The sequence below is a fragment of the Megascapheus bottae genome, chromosome 18, assembly GCF_031878675.1.
Source record: "Megascapheus bottae isolate mThoBot1 chromosome 18, mThoBot2.hap1, whole genome shotgun sequence".
Lineage (NCBI taxonomy): Eukaryota > Metazoa > Chordata > Mammalia > Rodentia > Geomyidae > Megascapheus > Megascapheus bottae.
In genome coordinates this window covers 44,603,017-44,626,956 of record NC_143526.1, presented here as the reverse complement: position 1 = coordinate 44,626,956, position 23,940 = coordinate 44,603,017, and the positions used below count along the sequence as shown (strand labels likewise).

General features: G+C 45.5%; 1 protein-coding gene across 1 annotated transcript in view; it reads right to left on the bottom strand.

Annotated features, from left to right (window-relative positions):
- The window catches only part of Vapb (VAMP associated protein B and C), a 43,609-nt gene that overhangs the window by 1,373 nt on the left and 18,296 nt on the right, over window positions 1-23,940 (bottom strand). The window contains exons 2-5 of the mRNA XM_090352567.1: window positions 17,154-17,306; window positions 6,650-6,753; window positions 3,327-3,407; window positions 1,496-1,672 (exon numbers count right to left, since the gene is read on the bottom strand). Of these exons, the coding sequence (XP_090208693.1) occupies window positions 1,496-1,672; window positions 3,327-3,407; window positions 6,650-6,753; window positions 17,154-17,306 (515 nt within the window). The remainder of the gene's footprint in view (window positions 1-1,495; window positions 1,673-3,326; window positions 3,408-6,649; window positions 6,754-17,153; window positions 17,307-23,940) is intronic.

Below are 23,940 nucleotides of genomic sequence, written 5' to 3'. Positions count from 1 at the left end.
ACTCTCCTTCACCCCCCACCACTGCCACGTCTGCAGGTCACTTTGCAGACCCACAAGGCCACTGCCCATGTCCCACACTGGGTCCACATTCCTGCACAGGGCCAGCAGCATGGACTTTTCTCTGCCCAGACTCTTCTCTATCGTCCTCATGCTAATGACTCCACATGCTAACCCCCGACTCCCCAAACCAGCAGTGCTTCCGCCCTCTTCACCCCAGAGGCAATGGAAATGGGGCCTGCAGGGTGCGAGCCTTTGTGTCACTGCCCCTGTGACTCCGCTAGTGGGGAGCGTCCTCGCAGTGTGGGGACTGCTCACACCTGGGTCCAGTGCTGGGCAGCCAGCAGAAATCTCACTACACTCGTTGACCAAATCAAAATGAATCAACACAAAACAAGAATCAGTATTTTGTAGGATAAAGTATGTTCTAATGCCAAGTTGGCTCTGGAAATAAGGTAAAGGATTCCACTTCCGGGCACGGCCGAAACCACAGCACGATGCTCAATGACTGACAGCAGGGATTAACTCCCCCATGACGGGCAGAACAAAACACAGTGTTTCTTTTATTGGGCCTATGTATACGCTATTCCTACCTATTCATCACTTTAAGTGGCATAGCACACACACTATTTCTTAAGAGAAATACACTCAAAAAGATGCTTTAGGCCTATCTTAGATTTGTAGCCAGAGTAGAGTGCTAGCTTCATAATTCACTCTGTATTAAACGAGGCAAATGAAGAGCATGCAGAGCGGAAGATGGGGCTCCGCTCCCCCAGCCCCACCGTGGCTGCCTCCCAAATGAGTGAAGACAAGGAAAGACAACCATCAGGGAACAGGCCATGGGACTGGTTTGGCGGGGAAGAAGGGTGACCATGTGCTCCAGAGGCCCTCCTCAATGCCCTCTCCTGATGACTGTGTAAAGCAGCACTCATTCTATACAGCTGAAGGGACCACAGAGGCGTTTGACCTGCCTGCCCTGCCACATGAGGCCACTCTTGGCTTTCTTCTCTTCTACTGGAAGAGTTGCACGTCTTACCTCACCACTGCGCGGGCACATCTATGAGCACACTGGCTGAAAAGTCAGATGCCTGCCTGGGTCCAAACAGCCTAGCTCTGGTTTTTAGCCCTTCAAGGAGTTTCTTCTACCCAAGGAAGTGAGCAGCACCAGGGACATTTTCCAATTAAATGAATGGAGGTGGGAATGGTGTTTGTTTTTTTTTTTGTCCTTTCAGTGGACAAGCGTTTAAATAGTTGAACGATGGTTCTCAATGTTGGGGTACATTGTCCATGGGGAGAGCCCATGGAAACCACAAACTCTTCCCTATGGAGAAAAAGGAGCAAATCCCAAGCCCTAAAAGAAAGCCAAAGCCTGACAGCTACTGCAGAGGCTTGCCCCTTCCTGCTTCCCAGCCAGGCCCCAGGGAAGGGTGGGCAGGTGGACCAGGCATGCACATGTGTACACACGCACGCACGCTCAGGCACAGACACATGTACGCACCTTGAAGTGCTTGTTCTCCTCCCGCAGCCTCTGGACTTCACCTTGCAGCCGCTTACACTCCTCCATTACCTTCCTGACTTCCGTGTCATCCAGGGACGGAGTCAGAGATTTAGACACGGATGGTGCTTCTGTCTTTGATGCACTTGTGGATATAATTTTATTTATTTCTACATCATGCTGTTCAGAAATAAATGAAAGTTCAAGTGTCACAACTATGTAAGAAAGAATTTTTTTAGATGCAAAGCGAAGTAGTTTTTGGCACACACCACATGTGGTAGCACTTCATCCACACTGGAAAATGTCACATTTGTTTTAAAAATGGATCCCTTTATCTAGCACCTTGATAATCGAAAGCAACTGGGTCCTAGAAGTTATGAACAAGGGCAGATAATGAAGTTGGGCTGAGGCTAATACTTCAAAGAGAAAGAGTGCTGTGTGTAGGGCACCATCAAATTCCTGCCATGCAGAATTAGCATACTGTAATGGTTCAAGCTCAGAAATTATTAGCCACAAATTACTGTCACCACTGGAGACCTGGCTGGCAGGGGGTGGGATGAGCGATGCGGAGGCAGGATGAGGGAAGCAAGTTCAGTCTGCAGAGGCCACCCACCCACCCATCGCCTGCAGGACGACACCACGGCACTCAGGTGCTGGGATGAAGGCCTGAGGGCTCCGGTAGCAAAGTCAAGAGAAGGCATGTAGCTCTACATGCCCTGGACCCAAGCCACGCTCAACCCTTCAGAGCTGAGACAGCAATCCCAGGACAGAGGTAGTTCTTCCGTTCAAAGAACAGGAAAGTGACAGTGGACAGTCACAGAAGAAAACACTTTCTACTGACACAGCTAGCGGCATTCCAGATCATCTGGGCTCGTGTGATGAAGGTGCGTCTTCAGAGCACCCACTCTAGCTCCTCCCTGTACAGGCTATTTCCTATGTAGCCTGGGTTTTACACGCATGTGCTCTTAATGCAATTTACATTTCTAGCTGCCCTGAAGGGTACAGCCCGCTGTCCTGCCGGTTATGGAGGATCAACACAAGCAGGGCAGTGGTGCTATGCTCCCTCTTCCCTACGACAGCACAGCAGATGAGATGCTTCTCAACAGGGGACAAGGCAGGGGACAGGGACATCCCCAAACCCATCTCCACACACATGAAGCCATGTCTGGAGACACTTTGGGTTGTCCTGTACTATTGGTATCTAGTGGGCAGAGGTCAGAGACACTGCACAATACCACACAGTACACATGAGAGCCCCACTAGAAAGTACAATCCAGCCAAATGGCACTTGCACAGAGGAAGAGAAAGCCTTATCTGAAGCAGCCTTAGAAGCTGATGGCATGGTGCAGGTGGCAGGGTACCTGCCTAGCAGCACAGGCCTTGAGTTCAAACTCCAGAACTAAAGAAGGAAGGAAGGAATGAGTGCAGCCGGGATGGAAAGGGTACAGGCAAGCGGAGTAAAGGAAGGTGGTACTGAGGGAAGGCCAGGCAGGGTGCTTTGCAAGCAAGTGTAAACGTGCTTACCTGCACAAACACCAAGACAAAGGGCAAGTCACCCCCCCATGGCCATCATTGTGTGACAGCGGCCACAGCCTCCCACAAGCCAACAGGCTTTGCTTCTCAAGGAAAAACAGTTTCCATTAGGTGTCTTTCTGTAAGACTTTCAAAAGCTGATTTCATAAAGGCCCATTTATTGTTGACTTCAGCTTTTTTTTCCCCTCATACATTAGAAGGAAAATAATTTGCCAACTTAAATCTTGGTTTTGCAGGAGATGGTATGCAAATAAGTATCAGCTTGCAACATTCAATTACTGTTAACTATAAACATACTTACTGGTTTATCATTTTCTGCTGGCAACTCAAACACACATCTAAGTTTTGAATCCATAAGGTCTTCCGGTTTTGCCTCCTTCCACTAAAACAATTTAAATTTAATAATCAGGATATTATAAAGCTGCTGAAGAATAATTTTCCTCCTATAACTGACAATTTCAGAAAAATACTCTTAATGAGAAAGTCTTGATGTATATCAAGTAAAGAAGAGTCTTGTGGGATTTCAGTATTTTGAACATGACAAGATTACATACAATAGCATTCCTGAATATTTATTACTTTTGTAAATCCTGATGCTTAGCTTCCTGTTCTAAAAACCCACCAGCTCCTCTCTTGCTGGTCTAGGGTGGCCTTGGCCCAGGAGGCGTGCTCCACAGAAGGGTTCTTCCCATGTGTCTGCGCAAGCAGAAGTAACACTGGCTCTCTAAGAAAATGGACACATGCTCACGGCACAGTCTACCATTTGGGAGTGGTTTTAACAAAAACCCAACCACTAGCTACCAATGGAGCAAGCACACGGCTAGCAGGCCGCTCTCTTCCACTGCGGCTGTCAGGGCCGACCCCACCCTGAGGTTCCTGCCCTCAGCCTGCCAAGGAGAGCAGCTTTCTAGCTAAGCCCATGTTCTGGGATGGGCGGAGCCCAGGGTGTTTCAGAAAGGAAGGCATTTCCCCTTCTCCCTCCCTCAGCCACACAGGAGGCAGCTGGAACAAAGAGGTACCAAGAGCAAGAAACAATCTACTCTGACACCAAGGGACTGCCAGACACATGGCAGACTCAAGCAATGGGGTAATAGCAGGCTGCCACTCAATACTACTCGAGAGCATGCAATTACATGATGGGGGAGCGGGGGAGGGGAGGAGAGTTATAGAATATTAAGTGAAGACACTATAAATACCTACTGAAGTCTGTTCTTCTACTCATATGCCTCATGGGTGTGTGTAAGGTGTGGCATAGGAAGACCAAGCAAAGTCACCAATGGTGTCAAAGCCAGCTGGGACAGCTGCTGACAGCCGGGATAGCGAGGAGTGCGCCCCAGTATCTGCTCTACTGAGTCCAGGGAAGACATGCTCTAAGTGCCCACAGAAGGACAAACACACGTGCAGCGTTCCTGATGCAGTGCACACCAGACCTCCCTAGGGAGAAACAACCTGAATTTCATTGTAAGGGGACAAGCAGAAGGACCCAGATGTGGAGGCTTTGTACAAAGCCACTGGCTTGGACTATAATAAAAAATTCAAAGCCACGAAAAACAAGAGGTGTGGTTGGGCTGGAGGAGGGCCTCAACTAGAATGGGAACAACTGAAGGGCAATTCTGAAATATTCGGAAACTCTGAGATTAGGTAACAATGCTGAGTTGTGGCTCCTTTTCTTGGTTGGGCCTACAGAACCAAGAGAAGGACCCTGCTCTGAGGCACTCACGGCAAAACATCGCCCAGCCTGATGGAGGTGTCTAGCTCAGCAAAACACAACAAAAAAAATTGGTTAAAGAAAGGAAATAGGGCACAAGTTTCACATCCAGGTGTTCATTGCTCTACCTTTAATACTTGGTTGGTAAAAATAAGAAATATGTAAAAGCAAAAGGAAGCCTAAGGCCCATGTGAAGTCAGGTCTACTAGGTGCAAGAATTACAGTTTCTTTAGCTCACTTGTCTATTTCTCAAACTTCCGTCTGTGTCCGTTGGTACTGCACCTCCCTCGCTGCTATCGCACCATCCTAGACGAAGCTGAAATGACACTCGATGCTCCGGGCACCAGCTGGCCTCTAACAGTTGGGTGAACAGGCATCAGATACTGGGCCAAGCGTTTACACACTGAGCTCACTTATTTCACACCTGCTTGAGCTGGACTGTTATTCCTGTCACACAAGTGACAAAGCCTTAGGAGACTCTGGAACATGCATATGGCGCCAACATTATCAGAAGGCAGCACTTAGCCTCAAAAGTCAGATGGCCTGGCCCTTGTCCTGTTGCGCTGAGCACAGAGGGCCGGGAAAATGCACCCCGGGACACTGTGCCTTCTGTGGGTAGCATACTACTTTCCTACCACAAACATTAGCATGAGCTGCCATGACCTGTTCCAGGAAATGGAAGAATCACTTGAAGCAAACTTTTCTAGCACTGATCCCTCTCAAACTCAGAAACACTGGACTACCTCTTCTTTTCCACCCCCAAGTGAAATAGGGGTAGAGAGGGCCACTGTCCCTTTTCAAAGATAAAACCAAAGGTGGAGGGTAGCAGAGGCAAAAAGCTTACATAGTGCTGCGTGACACTGACCTTGGGAAAACAACAAACTTGTGTCAGCTACTGACATGAAGACCCACTCTGGGGCTCTTGCTCTCCGGGCTGGCAGGCAGGAGGTGGTCAGAGGTAACCTACACCACTAGGCTAGCAGTACCCAGAAGGCTTGCAGATTCACGCACACAAGTATATTTCTCTATTATAATCTCTCTTTTTGTAAAAACACCAATAAAAATTTTGCTACTTATAAAAACAAAATCATCTTAATTTTACCAAAAAAAGAAATAAGCTGAACATGTATTGTTGCACAGTGGTAAGGGAGAAATGAGAAGGGAGAACTTAAAGTTAAAAAGCAAAGAATTAGGGCTGGGAGTATGGCCTAGTGGTAGAGTGCTTGTCTAGCACTCACGAAGACCCAGGTTTGATTCCTTAGTACCACATACTTAGAAAAAGCCGGAAGTGGTGCTGTGGCTCAAGTGGTAAAACGCTGACCTTGAGGAAAACGTCCAAGGACAGTGAGTGCTCAGGCCCTGAGATCAAGCCCAGTACTGACCAAAAAAAAAAAAAAAAGCAAAGAATGAAGCTGGAAGTGTAGCTCAGATTACCTAGCATGCACAGACCCTAAGCTGGATACTAGTAGACACACAGACACACACTCACCAAACCATGCTTACCAGAACCCAGCTCCCCTTCCCAGGAACGAAAGAGGAAGTGGAAAGTGACATGCAGCACCCTCACCCCTACGCTCTGGAAACAAGGCAGGAACATCCCTGCACGGGGCGGGGGGGGGGGGCAGTGTCAGGAGGCGAGGAGACACTTTCCCCACCTCTCCACCATCAACCCACTAGGACCCAGCACTGCTCAAGTTCGCTGTGTTTATGAAGTCAGGGAAGAAACATGTTCTAGAAAGCCATGGACATGTTCAAATTACTGAGTTTTAAGAAAAAACAGGTAGTCAAAGTACAAATCTCTTCAGAAACAGTTCCTCTGTAAACAACTTTGACATATTTTGAAATGCATGCACCCAGAATTCTACACCTAATTGTGCTGTTTTTGCTAAAAAGAAGAAGAATTGTTCGGTACTTACTACTGCCTCCATATCAGAAGTGTCAGTCGGAGCAAACATAGACTGAACCATAAACTTGTGTTTACTTTTCTCATTGGGATCATAATCGAAAGGCTGTAACATCACTGAGAAAGAAAATATTTCATTAGGAGAGTCAGAACGCGGTTATCAGGGCCACTTGTAATGCTAGCGCTGTGCTCTGACGGAATCCTCTCATCTCACCCCAGTACCCCCCCAGGAGGCCAGAAGCCAAGACCAGCATCTCCACTCTGTAAGTGGGGTCACCAGCCAAGGGTCCGAGAAGTCGACTAGGAGAGAAGTGCCGGGAGCAGGACTGGGACTCAGGCCTCCTGATTTCTAGTCCTGGCATACATTCCCCGCCGCCCACCCAGCATCACCACCCACCCCTCACCACAGGGAAGCTGAGACACACCATATGCCTGCTGTGCTCAAGAAAACACATAAAAATGATCTTTTTATGAACCAAAGTGGAATAATCCAAGCTGCTTAAAGAATGCTTTTAGTTTCTCTCCACCCCATTTCCTATGAAGCTCATCAAGGTAATGCTTGAAATAGGGTTCTGCTGACAGAACACTAGAGACATCTCACCAGCAGGTAATAATCCCAACTCACTCTCCCACTTTCTTCCTCAGAATCTGGAGGACTTTTAGAAGCAGGGGTCACTTGATGCAACATGGGCGGGGCCTTCCCTCTGCCTGCCTCCTCAGGCCTACCTCTGGTACAGAACAGATGCTTCAGAATACACCAGATGCTCCAAGGCTCTGGCTAACGTGCATGTGGAGGTCAGTTTCTGAAACAGAGCCTCAACTGCAAGGAAAGCCGACCATGGCCTTCAGAGTGTCCATGTTCCAAACACTGGGCTCTATTCTAGTGTCTCATTTTAGTCACTAATGGTAGTACCATGGTGTGAATGTAGCGGTGGAGGTGGTATTATATGCACATCTATTTTTCAGATGAAAAAAACAAACTGGGAAAGGTGAACTTGTCTTACACCATGGAAGAACACATTCATACCCAAGCAGCCAGTTCACACCCAGGTGGACAGCTCACACTCAAGCCAACAGCTCACACCCACAGACACCACAGGCCCAGCAGCCTGCCTCCTGCGCCAGCACTGGCAGCCTATTTCCTGCTGGGCATTCTGCCATGGACTCTTCTCTGGGATTCCCGTAGGCCCAAAGAGCCTCCTTCCAGAGAGAAAGGGCGGGTGTCAGCCCACAGCTGCAAATAGTGTGGGCTCCACAGGGCCAGTGGCTCGATGAGGTCATGATCCAAGAAGCAGAGTGCCAAGACCTACGGACGGCCCCACCACAAGCCATGTCACATCCAAGCCCCACAGCAGAGCCATAGAAGGAAACACAGACAGCGCCTCAGGACAGTGCACACAAGAGAAGCCAAGGGCCAATGGGGCCCCAGGAACTCAGGACCCTCGTTCACCCTATTGTGAGGCCCTTCTTTTTCATTTTCCACACCCTGCCCATGCCTTCACTATGTCTCAAGATGGAAAGAAAGAAGGAAAAGTCACTTTTCTTGGCACCAGTTGAGTACAAACTAACAGAAGAAAGAAAGTGTATTCTCTTTGTCTTCCTGTCACACCTCCCAACAAGCAACCCATCACACAACCCAGCTCTCTGCCTCGTTGAAGGAAGGATGGAGGCGTGGAGGCTGTGGCCAGCCCAGCACATTTAACAGTGGAACCAGGGCTCTGGATCTAATTTCTCCAAGCATGACCTACAGACCTCAGGGATCTAACCCCCCGCCCCTGGCCACACGTCAGGAGGCCATGCATACACGATGGTGGCAACAACGCTGTAAGGGCAGCTGACACAAGGGCACGTTCACAGCTCATGCAGAACCGTGGGGAACCAAGTGCAGGGCTGCACTCAGAGCTCCAAGTCTTGTCTCTCGGCTTCCATTTTACTGCCTAGGCACCACATGAGGCCTGCTCGAGTGTGGACTTTCTGGACATTCTGTGTGCGGGTGGACATGCGCCCTTCCCTTCAGCTGTCTGCCACCAATGTCTTGCCTCTGCCCTAGGGCTTCCTGGCTATCAGACCCTGACTGCAGTAGAAAAGCTCACAAACCTCAGTTTCACATCCTGTACGCACAAGCCCAACGCTTGCCCAAAAGTTTAGATGCCAGCTGAGCAACATGGCAAACACCTATCTAAACCCAGCGCTCTGTACACAGAGAAATGAGGATTTCAAGTTCAAGGCCAGCTTGCGCTAGCCTCAAAACCAAAACTGAAGCAGAACAGGAAAGTTTTGTGAGCACCGGCCATCATCATCTCATGTCAGCTGAAACTTTCCAGGACAAGATGGGAGAGATGCTGTGCTTCCAGATCCACACATGCAGACTGTGACAGAAATTAGGGACTCTTTTCCCTGGCAGGCTACAAAAAAGCCTCCCATTAACTTAATTTATTTTACTTGAATATCAAAGACATTGATGATAAAGCCCTCTTAAAGAAACCATCAATCCTCCTTTTAGAATTATCTGCTGATACTATGTTCCCAGGAGACAGCTGAAGACTGGGCATTCACATCCATACTAGGGATGTGATGCCCGCTAGACCACAAGACTGCTCAAGTAAGGCACTGTTAAGGATGTGTGACCCACATCAGCACCTCAATAAGATCAGAATTTGTTCCAAAGAGGAGAAGTCAAAAATACCTGCCCCTTAAAACACATACTGCCTGGAGAAATGATGACTTTATTTATTAAACAAACCAGAAAACCACCGGGAGTTTGGCCTAATGGTAGAGTGCTTGCCTAGCATGCATGAAGACCCAGGTTCAATTCCTTGGTACCACATACATAGAAAAGCCTTAAGTGATGCTGTGGCTCAAGTGGTAGAGCATTAGCCTTGAGAAAGCCCAAAGACAGTGCTCAGACCCTGAGTTCAAGCCCCAGGACGCAAGGCAAGGCAAGAAGAAAACCACCAGGAGAGAGAACCCAGTAAAGTCAGAGGTGGCATCCACTGGCATCCTGACCATAATCAAGTCAGACGAGCATTGCTGCATGTGCCTCCTCTCAAGTCTCGGAACCAGGCCTTGGGAGCATCTCTCCATTTTACAATGGTTGCAACTGGTTCATGCACCAGTGACTCATGTCAAGGTGAACCCCATCGAAAGGTTCTTGCACCCTTCTCCTGGCTTCTTTCCCTCTGAATTTTACCTTCAGGGCCCCTATGAGATCCAACACCCTGTTCCTTACTACTAACTTCTGGATCAAATCCTCCCCTAACAAAACACTGCTTCCCAAACAGGAGACAAGCCCTCCCTTCCGGTCCAACCAAGCCTCTACATGCCTCCATCCCAGCCTCCTCCAGGTGGAGAAGAGAGTCCTGTCTCCTAGGCTTCCCCACCCTGCTCACACGTTGGCACACCACACAGCCTTGGTGCTTCCTCCAGGAGCAGAGACCTAGAAAAGGTTGTTAGCTCAGTGTGTATGGAACCTGTAAAAAACAAACTGCTTCATGGAGGCATGGCTTAAGTGGTACAACTCAAGGCCCCAATCCAAACCCCAATTCTGTCAAAAATAAAAACAGAAACGGCTCCACCCCACTACTCCAATGGATCTGGGTCCGCACAATGCCTCACACCCTGCTTCTTCCCCTGGGAGCCCCTTACTACTGATCCGACTCTGGGCTCTTCCTCTGGCTTTCAGTTCGGTGGAGACTGGGACTGGCTCTCCGGAAGCGCACACTTGAGGTGCTAACTGGCCTTTTCCCATGGGCTTGAAGCATGCACCTTCCTCTCTTCCCACATTCGAGCGCACCCTTCTGGAAGACCTCTGGCAGAGCCCAGGAGAGAGCTCCTACTCTCTCTCTCTCTCAGCAAGCTAGCTTCTCTTCTGTCCATTCTCTCTTCCATGTGGCTCAAACATAGCTGCCCATCTCCTCAGCCTGTCTCATGCTGCATTAGAGCTCTTCCCTTTCATACAGCCTGAACAGCAAAAAACCATTTCTCCACCCAACTGTATTTATAATTACCAATGAAGTCACTACTCTCCACTTCTGAAACTAATCACACACACGTAAATGCCAAGCAGAATTCCTACTAATCACCTGACAATGGCCAGTGCTCCCACAGTGAGAAGACATAATTCTAGCTCAAAGCTTGACATTTGAGTTAAAACTGTGAGCCGTGACCACATAAAATATATTGTTGCCTCTAGGATTCTCAAAATATTGAAATCATGTCTACCTTCTTGGGCAGTCTAGCAGGTGAATAACTAATTTTACCTATTTATAAATAAACTGCCCTTTGTCCTCTCAGCCTGCTTAATTTATTTGTGCAGACCAGTAAAAATACGTAAGCCAGGATCAAAAGAGGATCATGTGTGTGACAGAAGGCACAGGCCACATAGCAAGGCTTCCTTGCTTCTTTTTGATAAATTCCTTCCTCAACAAGCCTTTCCATCTCCTACAACTGAACAATGAAACACCACCAGCTTCTTCCCGATGCTCTCTGTGCTGTGATGAGATACCCCGTGGTACTCTTGTCTTGGTAGACCACTAAGTCAGGTCTCTTGGCATGGAACAGGGAAACAGACAGAGCAGGGTCTCCAGAAGTTAATTCCAGGGATTCCAGGTCCTGCTCTTGTGCAAGTGCTCCCTGGGGTAGCGCTAGAGCTCTTCACCACCAGCCGAGTGCCATCACAACTGCCTGTCCCCTTCCTTCTGGGATAAGCAAGAAAGCAGAAGAGGTCTACGTAAGACCGGTAGGCAGAGTCGAGGCTGGACAGGAGGTCAGAGCATGGGAGGTTTACTGACAGAGCCTCACTGAGGGCTACCCTGCCTGCAACCCGGCTCAGTGCAACAGGGTCGGGCTGCAGAGGCCTGTTGAGATGACCTGCCTGTACTTGACCATCTCTTGATCACACCTTTCAAAGTATACAGAGCAAACATGGAAAATGAAAAGGACTCTTCTGAAGAAACCTAAATAGTACCGTAAACTTTGAAAGCCTTTAAAAGCACAATTAAGTGGAATTTTTGTTGGTAATCTGTTTAAACCATAATCTAATCTGATGAAAAAGATTAAAGAACCTTTCAAGTATGACTGAATTGTTCTTATCTTCATGGAAACCATTTTTTGGTAAGGTTCCACTCATCAGAGATTTCCAAAACAAAGATCAAGCATGAAGAATGTGGCTATTAAAAAGTCCAAACTAGATAGGCACTGTAGCTCATGCCTTTAATCCTAGCTCTTCAAGGGGCTGAGATCCGAGAACTGAAGGTTGAAACCAGCTTGGGCAGACAAATACAAGAGACCTTATCTTTAATTAACCATCAAAAAAAGCCAGAATTAGAGACATGGCTCAAGTGGCAGAGTACCAGCCATGATCAAAAAGAAAAGACTTGTAGGTGGGGACAGGAAGGAAAAACTGGGAGGGTCCAAAAAGAAATGCACTTATTACCTGACGTGTAACTGTAACCTCTCTGGTACACCACCTTTGTATTAATACAGGGAGGCTCTGAGCTCAAGCCTAGTACCAATAAAACATACTCATATGCACACCACACTCACTATCCACACATGCACAGTCCAGTCCGCTGTCTAGCTTCACTGACAGCATTTCATAGACAAATGCTAGCATCTTTTCAGAAGCATTTTCACTCCACTGGTAGTCACCTAAAAGCTGTGGCCCAAGGCTGAGTGGTGTAGGGCCACCAAATAGCAGCATTAAACTGAGTCAGCAAAATCTTAAAAGGATTAATTATCAATTGCAATACTACCCAATTACATTAATTGACTCATGTTTCCATCCAAGAAGAATTAATGATATTAATTCTGTCCTCTGGATTTTATTGGAAGAACTTCATGCTTTAAATGTGATTGTAAAGAGCACTGAAAGACTGTATGTCAGGAATGAATATTGTTCCTTAATACTCAGAATGAGAATTTGGAACACAGATTCAGACATTGGGAGATTTGTGTTTGTCTTTAATCCATTTTCAATTCTCAGGGTATACGTAGGAAAATGTACCTGTACTCTAAATATTGGGATCTTTAATGACTCTTTCCTATGCCCACCTCCCCGTAGATACTTCGTATTTGTAATTTGTGTGGTACACGGACAACGTATAACCGTACTGCAAATGGAAGCGTGCTTGCTACTTAGTGAAATTAGAATTCAGTGAAGGTTATAAAAATATTAAACTTAATATCATATTACAGGAAGCGTAAGTATTTTTGATGGGCCCATAATTTTACCACTTCACCTGCTGCATCCGCTGGCAAACATGGTTTGGAATATTAATGGAAAACGCCCTCATTATTAAACTGCAGTATTAACAAAATCCACCAGCACTAATAGCTTACCACAAAGACATTTTCAGAAATTACCTGCCTTAAAAGTATTTTCCCATCATACAGCTCTGAAAACAGACTGAGTTTTCTGAAGCTAGAGCAAAAGGGAAGAGCCCCACTGCGGCAAACAACTCTTTAAATCAGACAGTTCTACACTCCGTGAGTAAGTAGTTTCAGGGTGATCCAGTCATCGCTCTGGCAGCCTCCTTTCCAGATGCCTGTGCTGCAGAGGCCCGGACCCAGAGCATGCAGACCAGATCAAGTAGATGGTGTGCAAGAGGCTCTCGAGCCCAACCAGGGCATCTGGGACCACTAAGCACAAGCTGAGCACACACACCAATACTCGCTTGCCCACCGCCTTCCACAGAAACCGACGTGAATCCAGAAGAGGGGACTATTAGGAACGAGACTGAGGCAAGAAAGACAAAGAGAGACACAGAGAAGGACACAGCCACAGACTAGAGCAACCAGAATCTCTTTGGGAGCGTTCTCATGTTCTACTCTCCTGACACACACACCATCTCTGTCCAACCGTGACTTTACCACCTGAGCTTATAAAAGGGGGAGTTTTTTTTTTAATTAATTTTGTTTTGTGCTTTTAAGGATCAAATAAATAAATGATTTGCTGTGTTCTGAAGAAAACAGCACAATAGGTCTGAACCTGAACTTTTGAAAAATAATGTAAGCTCCCTTGAATATCAATATCAGGTTAATCTGAAAGGTGAGAGGAGCTTAGCGGGTGTGGCTGAAAGATGCCTGGATCTGTGAGTCATACCCCAACTCGAGGGACCCCTCAAAACCTCAGCCTCTAGCCAGTTCCCTACATGGCACCATCACCTTCTCTTCCTCCTTCTCATCCGCTTTTCCTCTTAAAGAGAATGAGTTCTACTTTCTCTAAGGTTTTGCAGAAGGCGACGTGCACTAATCCCATCCTTTTCAGGTATGTAGCCACATTCAGTGTGGTAAACAGGTCAATGTCAACAGTACTTTAGGTGGATTCAATGGCTACTATTTTATAAATTATATCTAAAAATTCCCTAGTAGCCTCTCACTATAAAGCAAATACAGCAAATACATATTAAAGAAGAAAAAAATACAAATTTCTTCTAAAAATTAAGAAGAAAAATCCATAGATTAAAAGGCAATGCAAATGTCCTGTCATCTCTCTTAGACGAATCTGGCCAGGTCTGTCTGAGCCAGTGGAGAACAATGCAGCCCCCTGGGGCAGGGCGCTCTGGTATACCATCTGAGCAGCTCTGGAATAATGGTCCTACCCCATTTACCACAGACACACCAGGGCCTCCAGAGTGATGGGGCAGGCAGCACTTAGCCAACTGACTGAAGAATAGAGCTGGCTCCCGCTCAGGGTCCTCATCTCCAATCTAGGGATCTTCCAGCAGTGTACGTGTCACACCTGACCAGGCACCTGAGAAGAAGGCGGGCCTTGGATGCACTGCTATGGCCTGCCAACTACATCTGCTTCTCTGTTTCTCTCAAAGCTACACGAGGCCAGGAGTCTGGCCTAGTGGTAGAGTGCTTGTCTAGCATGCACGAATACCCGGGTTCGATTCCTCGGTACCACATACATAGAAGAAAGCCAGAAGTGGTGCTGAGGCTCAAGTGGTAGAGCTCTAGCCTTGAGAAAGTCCAAGGACAGTGCTCAGGCCCAGAGCCCAAGCTCAAGACTGGCAAAAAAAAAAAAAAAAAAAAAAAAATCAAAGCTACAGGAGGACTCCCAGTCAAGGACAATGTGTGTTCTCCCAAGATATGCATATCTAATCAGATGAACATAGGAAACTGCAACCCCTGGGCGGGGGGAGGGTCCTTTCCCTGAGATGCACTCACAGCAGCTCCCCTAGAGTCTCCTCTAGCACTGAGAGGCGCACCAGGTAAATACAATCTTGTCCTGCCTTGGGGAGGCCTGCCGGGATAAGGAAGCTTCATTTCTTCCTTGCTTCCTTCCCCACATAAATCACCTATGGACTCATTTGGAAGTGTGGTCATCCAAATCTGTTGAGGCAGTACTGTAACCTACACTAAGTGACTGCATTCGGAGCCAAGGCACTTGGTTCCAAATACCAGCTCTGTCAATAAACAGTTCCTATCCACAGGTCCTATCCACACTCTGTGCCCCCACTTTCCTACTTGCAAAGAGAAGGCCATAATCATTAAACCTCAGCCTTCATTAAGTAGATAAATCAAGAAAAGTGTTCGGGGGTGTTATTACTTTTAAAACATTTCCATGATTCATATCTTGGAATGAAAAAAGAAAAAAAAGACAAATCTCTAAATTCTAAAGATTAAATGCAATAATCCTGAAAAAGTGTTTTTAGAGTCTGGGGGTGTGGTTCAGAGTGGAGTATCTGCCTAGCAAGTAGGTGGCTTTGAGTTCAAACCCTAGTACCACTTCTAAAATACAGTGAAATTAAATTTTTAAAAAAATTCTTGCTGACAGATGGACACACACAATTATACCTGATACCGGAGAGCACACCTACACGATGCAATTATCTACCAACATCATCTGATCAGGAAAACTATGTTGCTTTCCCCACCCGCATTCACTTTGAAAATTAGTAGTTTTCATCTACCAACAACTCAAATTTGCTCAATTTTGATATGGACAGGGTAAGGAAGAGAAAAACATGGTTATAAATAGAAGGGAATAAAAGATTTCAACAGAAAAACATAAGCCATCTGGACCCTTCACATCTGTAAGTGCCGCCACTCTGCTTCTCCCTTCCTCAGCACTTGGGTTCACACAGCACTGGCAAGGGCCAGGCAGAATGGGCTGCTGCACTGGCTTGTGCCAACTTCATGACTGAGCAAACACCAATCTCCATCTCTGTGCAAATGGAGGGAGCAGAACATCCTTATAGGCCAGAAGACAGAAATGACACAAGGCAGGGGACGTGCAGGTCTAGTACAAGGAGGGTCTCAATCAACGCTAGTCTCACCCTTCTGGCTGCTCTTGGGCCCACCCCTGGCCTTCTAGGTGCAGAGAAAATTACCCTAGGAGCTGGTGTGGGTGCCCCATAATGAGAGACACCAGAAGATGCAGGGAAGGAGAGCTTTCAGGGATGATTAGATAATGAAACACCTTGTATCTTTCCAAAGAGGTGAATCATTTTCTTCTAGGTGTCAAATGAATAGCCAAATGTATCACGATCAAAATCTATCATGGAAAAAGCCAGACTGATACTCACTTCAAATAAAGAGTCGCCCCTAATGATGCCAAAGCCTCTGGACATGGAGTCACCGGTATTAAGAGCATGAACATACTCCCCACAGCACCCTGGCTCCACAAGCTCTAATGAGCTGAAAGTTTATTCTATTTCTTAAATACATTGAAACACTAATCCACTGCTCATACCTCTTTTTTATCTTTTTTCTCTTTGCCAGTCCTGGGGCTTGAACTCAGAGCCTGGGCCCTGTCCCTGACCTTTCTCAAGTCTAGCGCTCTACCACTTGAGCCACAGCACCACTTCTGGCCTTTTCTGTGTATGTGGTACTTAGGAGTCGAACACAGGACTTTGAGCACGCTGCACAGTGGTAGAGCACACTCCTGGTCCACACCTCCTTAACTCTGAAATCAAATTCTTGATGTGGCCCTTCACCAGCCTATTTTTCAAAAGTTGGGCTTTGGAATATATATGCACTCTCAGACAAAACAGGAAGAAATCCATTAGACAGCACAAAACTTACACCCTTGAATATATTCCACTTTCTTCAGCCCTCATCTCCCTTAGCTTTTCACAATCAGTAAAGTGAAGTTACCCATCATTGGAAATGACATGAGCTTAATGTCAGAAATCATTTAGCTTAAATAAGAAAATAACTCCATTTAGCTTTCTCCCACAAAGTAAAATTAAGTTTGTTTAGGCCTTTTTTATTTATTGCCAAAGGGCAGATTTAATTTCAAAGGAGTGAAAGCCAAACTCATTCTGAAGTAAAGTCTAAAGTCACCACTTTAAATGTGCTCTAGTAGTGAGGCTCCAAGGCTGCAAACACTGAAACAAAGAGGTATTGACTATGGAGACAGAGGTGATGGGACCACCAGGCTTTCCAGCCAGAGGTGGAAGGAGAGGGCACAGGAGGGAAGTCTTCTCACTACACTGTAAACCCAAGCCAAGCCTGAAGAAAGCCCCTGGCTCCAGGGCCTTGCCCATGCCTGGAGTCTTAAGACTTACCAGATACATTGACTGAGGCCCCAGCGTCAATGATCCCGCTGTTGGGCCGAACACAGTACCTACGCGGTGCGGTGGTCTTCACTTTAAAACACACATTCCGGTCTGTTGGGTTGCCAAGCTTTAAGTTGGTGGTGACAACATCGGTGAATGGACCTGGGGGTGAGAGAGACAGTGACTGAATCTGTGAGCCATGTATAAGGACCCACTTGTTTTGGGGAGGAGGGCTGTGGAAGTGAAGGGTGAAGGGAGGAGCCACGGTTTCTGGCAAGCAGCACCAACCCACATTCACCATAAAGAACGTTCTCATCAGGTGCCCAGTAAATCTCCAAACCCACAAAACCTCAGACCTCCAAACTCTGAGGACAACTGCTTTACAGATGAGCTGGCAGGCTCCCTGTCCAGGCTTCCATGCAGCTAACCATAGTTAGAATCTGTAACTAGATGGCCCAAACCCAAGACCAGTTCTTATATTACCTACTTGCTTCCACCTGAACAGGATAAAATCAAGCAGCGAGTGCCTCATGGACTAAACCCGGATGCCCAAGAGTTATCAAGAGCAGCAGAGGTAAGAAAGGCTGGGGTGCTAATGGCCCATAACACAGGAACAGAAGTACCTTCGCAGGCTCATCACCAGAGCCAGCTGGGCATCTCACACCTCAGACATCACATCCAGCTTCCACTATCCAGGCTACAGGAAGACTGAAACAAAGCTCTGTGCCTTCAGGATATTTTTTATTACTATTATTTATTCATTTCCTATGTTATTAGATTTTTAATTAAAAGAGTAAAACATGCGTCTTAAAACAAACCCAACAATGAAATATGTATAAAGAGGGCCTTAATAAGCCTTTGTCCCTGGAGGTAACCAGCTCTTGCTGTTTGGAGCTTGTTCTGGCCCACACGTAGACACAATGCACACACACGCACACAAATGTGCCGAGGTAAGGGGCACAAGATGGGGTTAAGACAAATGAGACTGTGCTTTTCATACTACTTTGAAAGCTGCTTTTCATTGGGCTATCCACAGTGGATACCTGATCACCGGGCATACATACGAAGAAGTCTGGAGGGAGAAGGTCAATTATGAGATGTCTTGGGTATTTTCAAGTTTTCCAACAGATGAGCCACACAGGTTTTCTCCAGCCTTTACCTTACAGGGAAGGAGGCAGGGTAGGGAGGCGTGTATGCTACCACTCTAGTCACCGGGAAATGCATACTGGTTCATACCCCTGCTGCAGATACAACAAAGATATTTAACTCTGGACTCTGCAACGTTTTCAGTGAGACACTCTTGTAAGCCAGGTGTCATGTCTTTGTCTACCAGTCTTTGACTACGTCTGTATCCCTGGCGCTTTGCCCAACAGCAAGTAAAGGCCCCAAGAAAGAAGCTACCTGTGGTTTCTCTCCAGCAAAATTAAAACCTCAGCCTGGTTTCCTCTAGAGGGGTTCAAAGTATGAAAAATCAATCTAATAAGGGCATAACTTAAACACAAATTAAGAAATCAATGATAGTGGACAGGAAGAAAGGAAAAGGGACTCAATTCCAAAATCAAATAAACTACAGTCGGTTCTGCTACAGGAAAACACAAATTTGTCCAAATTGATTGACGTGCATATTAGGAGGGCAATTTGAGCATAAAATGATTTTCACATTTGCTTATGCCTAATTTCACCTGCAAGAAAACCTGGGTGAAAACTGCACCCAGCTGAGCCTAGCTGCACAAACACAATAAACACGTACCACACTCTACCGTCTCACTTCACTTCTCTTTCCTCTAGGTCAGAGTAACTCATGGTTTGCAGATGAACTCAGCCCTACCTGCTGCAGCACTACCTGGTCTTAGAAGGTTCCTTGTCGTTGTGCATGCATTGCCAGCAGAGTACTGGGTGCTGAGCACCTTCCTTTCTTCTTAGGCTTATAGTTATTGTGCTATTTTGTATGGTGCAGGGATGGCAGGAACGCATAGATCCCAGTATGGGAGAAGTAACTGTCACTGGGTCAGCCAGCTGTGGTTTGAGGACTGGATTACTTATACTGAAAACACTTCTCTGTAGGCAGCACCTCTAAGAATTAAAGCAAGGTACCATGAGAATTTCTCCACTTGTTGATCTTTCCAAGAAGCCTTTGCTTCTAAAAGGGTCTGGAGGTGGAATTCTATCTAGAAGTGAGAAGAGGTGGTCTTAGTATTTCCTCTAGGTACTATCTCCCTCATAAACCACCCTTCCACACTTGCCGCTCCCTACCACAGCAGAGCAGGCAGACACACTGCAGCAGAGGAGAGCGGGATACAGATGACATTCCATACTTGGCCTCCAGAGAGAAACAGGACACGTGGTGCTGAGACAGTATCCCAGGGATTATGGAAGCAGTAGCGCTCTGGAACAGTCCCCACCCACCCTCCAATAATGTGGACTGACTCAGATGACAGAGAAAGTCTAATTCCAACCAAGTCTCTCTCTGCCTGCTTCAGGTGGGGATCACTTCAGTAAGCACCAGCTAAAAAAAGATAGTTAAAAACAGCTCCGGTATTCTAGGGCCAAAGAAAGCAGGGAGACATGCAAACCTACATGGGCACCCTCAGATCCATAAACCCTCCAGCCGCCAATGAGGACTCCAGAAAGCACAGCTCCAACTCTAGCAGCCCCAGTGCTGGGAAGGAGACCATGCACAAGGTGACTCTGAGGGGGTGAGCTTTCTGTCAATGGGACCTGAGAAATGGAAATCAACCTTTCTAGAAAAAAGCTTAAGGTTAACAGTTTCAACGAGGCTCTTCCTCAAGAACATGGACCCATGTTCAGATCTGAAGGCTATGAGAGTACATAACGGTCCCCCATGCTCCCTGTGGTGAAACTAAGCTTACTAACTGGCTTATAGTGTCTCTTCACCCTCCTCCCTGCTGAAATGGAGGGAGGAAGGAGACACTACAAAATAAACCAAATTTAATCACAGATATCAAGCGTTTTGTGGAAATTTCCCTAGGTTCATCTAGTATATAGCAACCTAAATGAATTGCATGAATTATATTTTTTAAAAGTAGCCTACAGTATTAAAAGACAAGCAGTATTTGTAGCAATAAGCAGAATAAAAGAAGTAGATTATTTCTCCTTAACACTTAATCCTGGGTCTTTACATACTGGGATTTCTTAGACTTTGATAGCTTTTATTTGTGAAAATTGGATACAGCTATGCTGTAATTACATGCAACGAAACAACATCACGGGCAAAACAGCCACGTCCCACAGGGGACAATGAAGACATTTCATAAAAACAGGCCAATCCTCCTCCTCTCCCCACTCCGGGCAATTTTCTCTAAGAATTTTATTGAAAATAAATTCTATTCAATTTGAGTAATTATAGGAGATAAACCATGTTAGTGTTCTCCTTTTCCCCTGTATTAATGAATTAGAATACACAAAAACCTCAATAAAAATGATGGAAAGGCTTATGAACATCATTCAGAATTTTACTAGTCACTTCCATTTCATAAAACTGCCATTTCCATTAAAGCATTATGTAAAAAATGGGATTGTACTATACAAACATGCATATTTATCACCAATGAATTTAAACATTGCTTATAAAGTACAAAGTCAATTTCACAAATGAAATTTTCAAAAGTTGGATTTTTTTCTTCTAAGAGATAAAAAAGGATTTCTGTTTCTAGATACATAACACATACTTTTAATCATTTTCTTTCTATTATTGTTTCAGATAGTATCTATATAAAACTAGAAGCTAAGCATCTAGAGAACCAGAAGAAAAACAAGAAAACCAAAAATAAGAGGACACATGAATTTGGGAGAAATTAGAACTACCCCTTAAAAGATTTATTCTTCTACCTAATATATCTGAAGTGTTCTTTATGTTCTCTTTATGTTCATGTCCACCTGTCAACATTTATGTATGTCTGATAAAGATGCTCATGGCGGGGCCGGGAGTTTGGCCTAGTGGTTAAAGTGCTTGCCTAGCATGCACGAAGGCCCGGGTTCAATTCCTTGGTACCACATACATAGAAAAAAGCCCGAAATGGTGCTGAGGCTCAAGTGGTAGAGCTCTAGCCTTGAGAAAATCCAAGGACAGTGCTCAGGCCCTGAGCTCAAGCCCAGGACTGGCAAAAAAAAAAAAAAAATGATGCTCATGGAAGAGCATTAACTAAATGTACACAAACTCCTTGACAAGCTCCAGAAGGTTCTAGGTGTAGCAAACACAGTATGATTTCCTCCACCCTCCCCAAATATTTGCCTTTTTGTCTTTTTCAATTATCTTTAAGCAAGAAGACCCCTCAGTCAACAAATGGATCAAGAAAATGTAGTATATATACACTTCCATGAGAAGGAATGACATCACCCCATTTGTGAGGAAATGGAAAGACTTGGAAAAAAATCATATTAAGTGAAATAAGCAAGACACAAAGAAACACAGCCCCCCCCCCCAGGGTTTCTCTCATTTGTAATAGTCCTAGCAGAGGATCACAATAGCTCAATAGCTATGTGTACATGATCACATAAAGTCATACTAATCAAAATCAACTCCCAGATACGGAAACCTGAGCGTTTTGTTGCTGTTGTTTTTAATGTGCTCGGTAGTTATTTTTTCTTTTTTCTTTCACTTTTCCCCTTTTGGTTTATCCCCTGTTGTCATTGTTTTTTGTTGTTTTTTTTTTAATGTTAGAACCTGTGTCTTGTATAGATGTTTATTTGATTTGGGGAAGGAAAGGGGAGTAACAAAACAGTGTGACAAAGGACAAAGTGTGAGTGGATGCAACAGTGGTACTCTCATGACACTACATTGGAAATGAACTTTTACAACTTGAGGGGGGCAGAAGTCAGGGTATAGGGAAAGTGGGAGAAAAATGAGGAAGGGGTAACAATGTTCAGCCTTATTTAATTGCAACACTTTTACAATAAAATTTGGAAGGAAGGAAGAGAGGGAGGGACAAAGGAAGGGAAGAAGGGAGGGAGGGAGGAAGGGTGGGGGAAGGAAAGGGAAGGGCAGGGCAGGCTAGGCTTGGGCCTGGGCTTGACCAGTTTTGTAAAGCCAATTACACAGAAACATGTACATCATTAAAACTCAAGGGAGAAAAGGTTGATTTTTTTTGGTGTCTGTTACAAAAATGGAACATTAAATTTACGAAGTGTTACTTAGCCTCAAGCTCAAGGAAGAAAGCCAAAGCTCAAAGGGTCAAGTTCCAGGGTCTGAATAGTCTTCAAAACTGGCTGGCTAAATGTATCAATCAGAAGATCTAAGTTCACTTGGTGACTCTTCGGTACAACTGACTGATACTAATATGTGGGAAACACATCATTTTGTGGAAAAGTATTGTTAGGTACTTCAAGCACTCTCCTGATCTATGTATGGTTCAAACACTTTTCTACAATATTCAGAGACTCCTGTACCACCAATTATAAAAGGAACAGGGAAAACTCCCAATGAATTCAAAATTCTTCCTTGCCTCATGAACCTGGTAACATCTTGTCAGCCCATTTGCTATTAAATGACAGATATAATGGTTTTTATTTTGTTTTGTTTTGTAAGTCCTGGGACTTGAACTCAGGGTCTGAGCATTGACCTTGGGTTTTCTCAAGGCTAGAGCTCCAACGCTTGAGCCATAGCACATCTGGCTTTTTCTGTGTTTGTGGTACCGAGGAATCGAACCCAGGTCTTCATGGATGCTACACAAGCATCCTAAATTGAACCCAGGTCTCCATGTATGCCAGGCAAGCATTCTACATCAAACCTGGATCATCATGCATGCTAGGCAAGCATTCTACCACTAAACCAAACTCTGGGCCCAGATATAATGTTTTAAAGGGAAAATATACAATTGTATTTTAACTAAGCACCTCAATTCTAGCACAAAAATTAAAATAAAATGCATTTGTAATACCAAACTATAAAAGTCCTAGAACATAGCATAAAATCTAAATGACCTTGGATTTAGAAACAACAGCCAAGGAGCAATCCATGAAAGAAACCAATGAAAAAACAATTTTTAAACCACTAAAAATAAAAACATCTCCTCTGCAAAAACAGCTACTCTGTACTGTCAAGAGAAAGAAAGGAAAGCAGGGGAGAAAAATATCTGACAAAAAATAGCCAAAAAAGGACCATCATCCACCAAAATATGCAAAGCACTCTTAAAAGTCAAAAGAAGAGGGCTGGGAGTTTGGCCTAGTGAGAGAGTGCTTGCCTAGCATGCATGAAGACCAGGATTCGATTCCTCATACATAGAAAAAAAAGCTAGAAGTGGTGCTGTGGCTCAAGTGGTAGAGCTCTGGCCTTGAAAAAAAAAAAAAAAAAGTCCAAGGACAGTGCTCAGGCCCTGCGTTCAAGCCCCACAACTGGCAAAAAAAAAAAAAAGTCAAAAGAAGAGGCCAGGCTCAGTGACACACACCTGTCATCCTTGCTACTCAGGAGGCTGAGATGTGAGGATCAAGATTCAAAGCCAGCCTGGCACAAAAGGACCTGAGACTTATCTCCAATTAACCTCTAGAAAAAGGGAAGTGGGGCTTGGCACAAGGGTAAGGCAGCAGCCTTGAACTGAAGAGCTCAGGGACAACACCAAGGCCCTGAGTTCAAGTCCCATGACCCACAAAAAAAAAATCAAAGGAAGAAAATTAACTTGATTTCAAATGAGCAAAACTCTGAACAATCATGCAAATTGTGCACAGGGCAAAAAAGCATATGAAAAAACACATCCCATCACATCACTGGAGAGCTGCAAGATGAAAGAACTTGGAAGCAGGACCTCTACTATCCAACCCAACTGCATGGAGGGAATGCTGA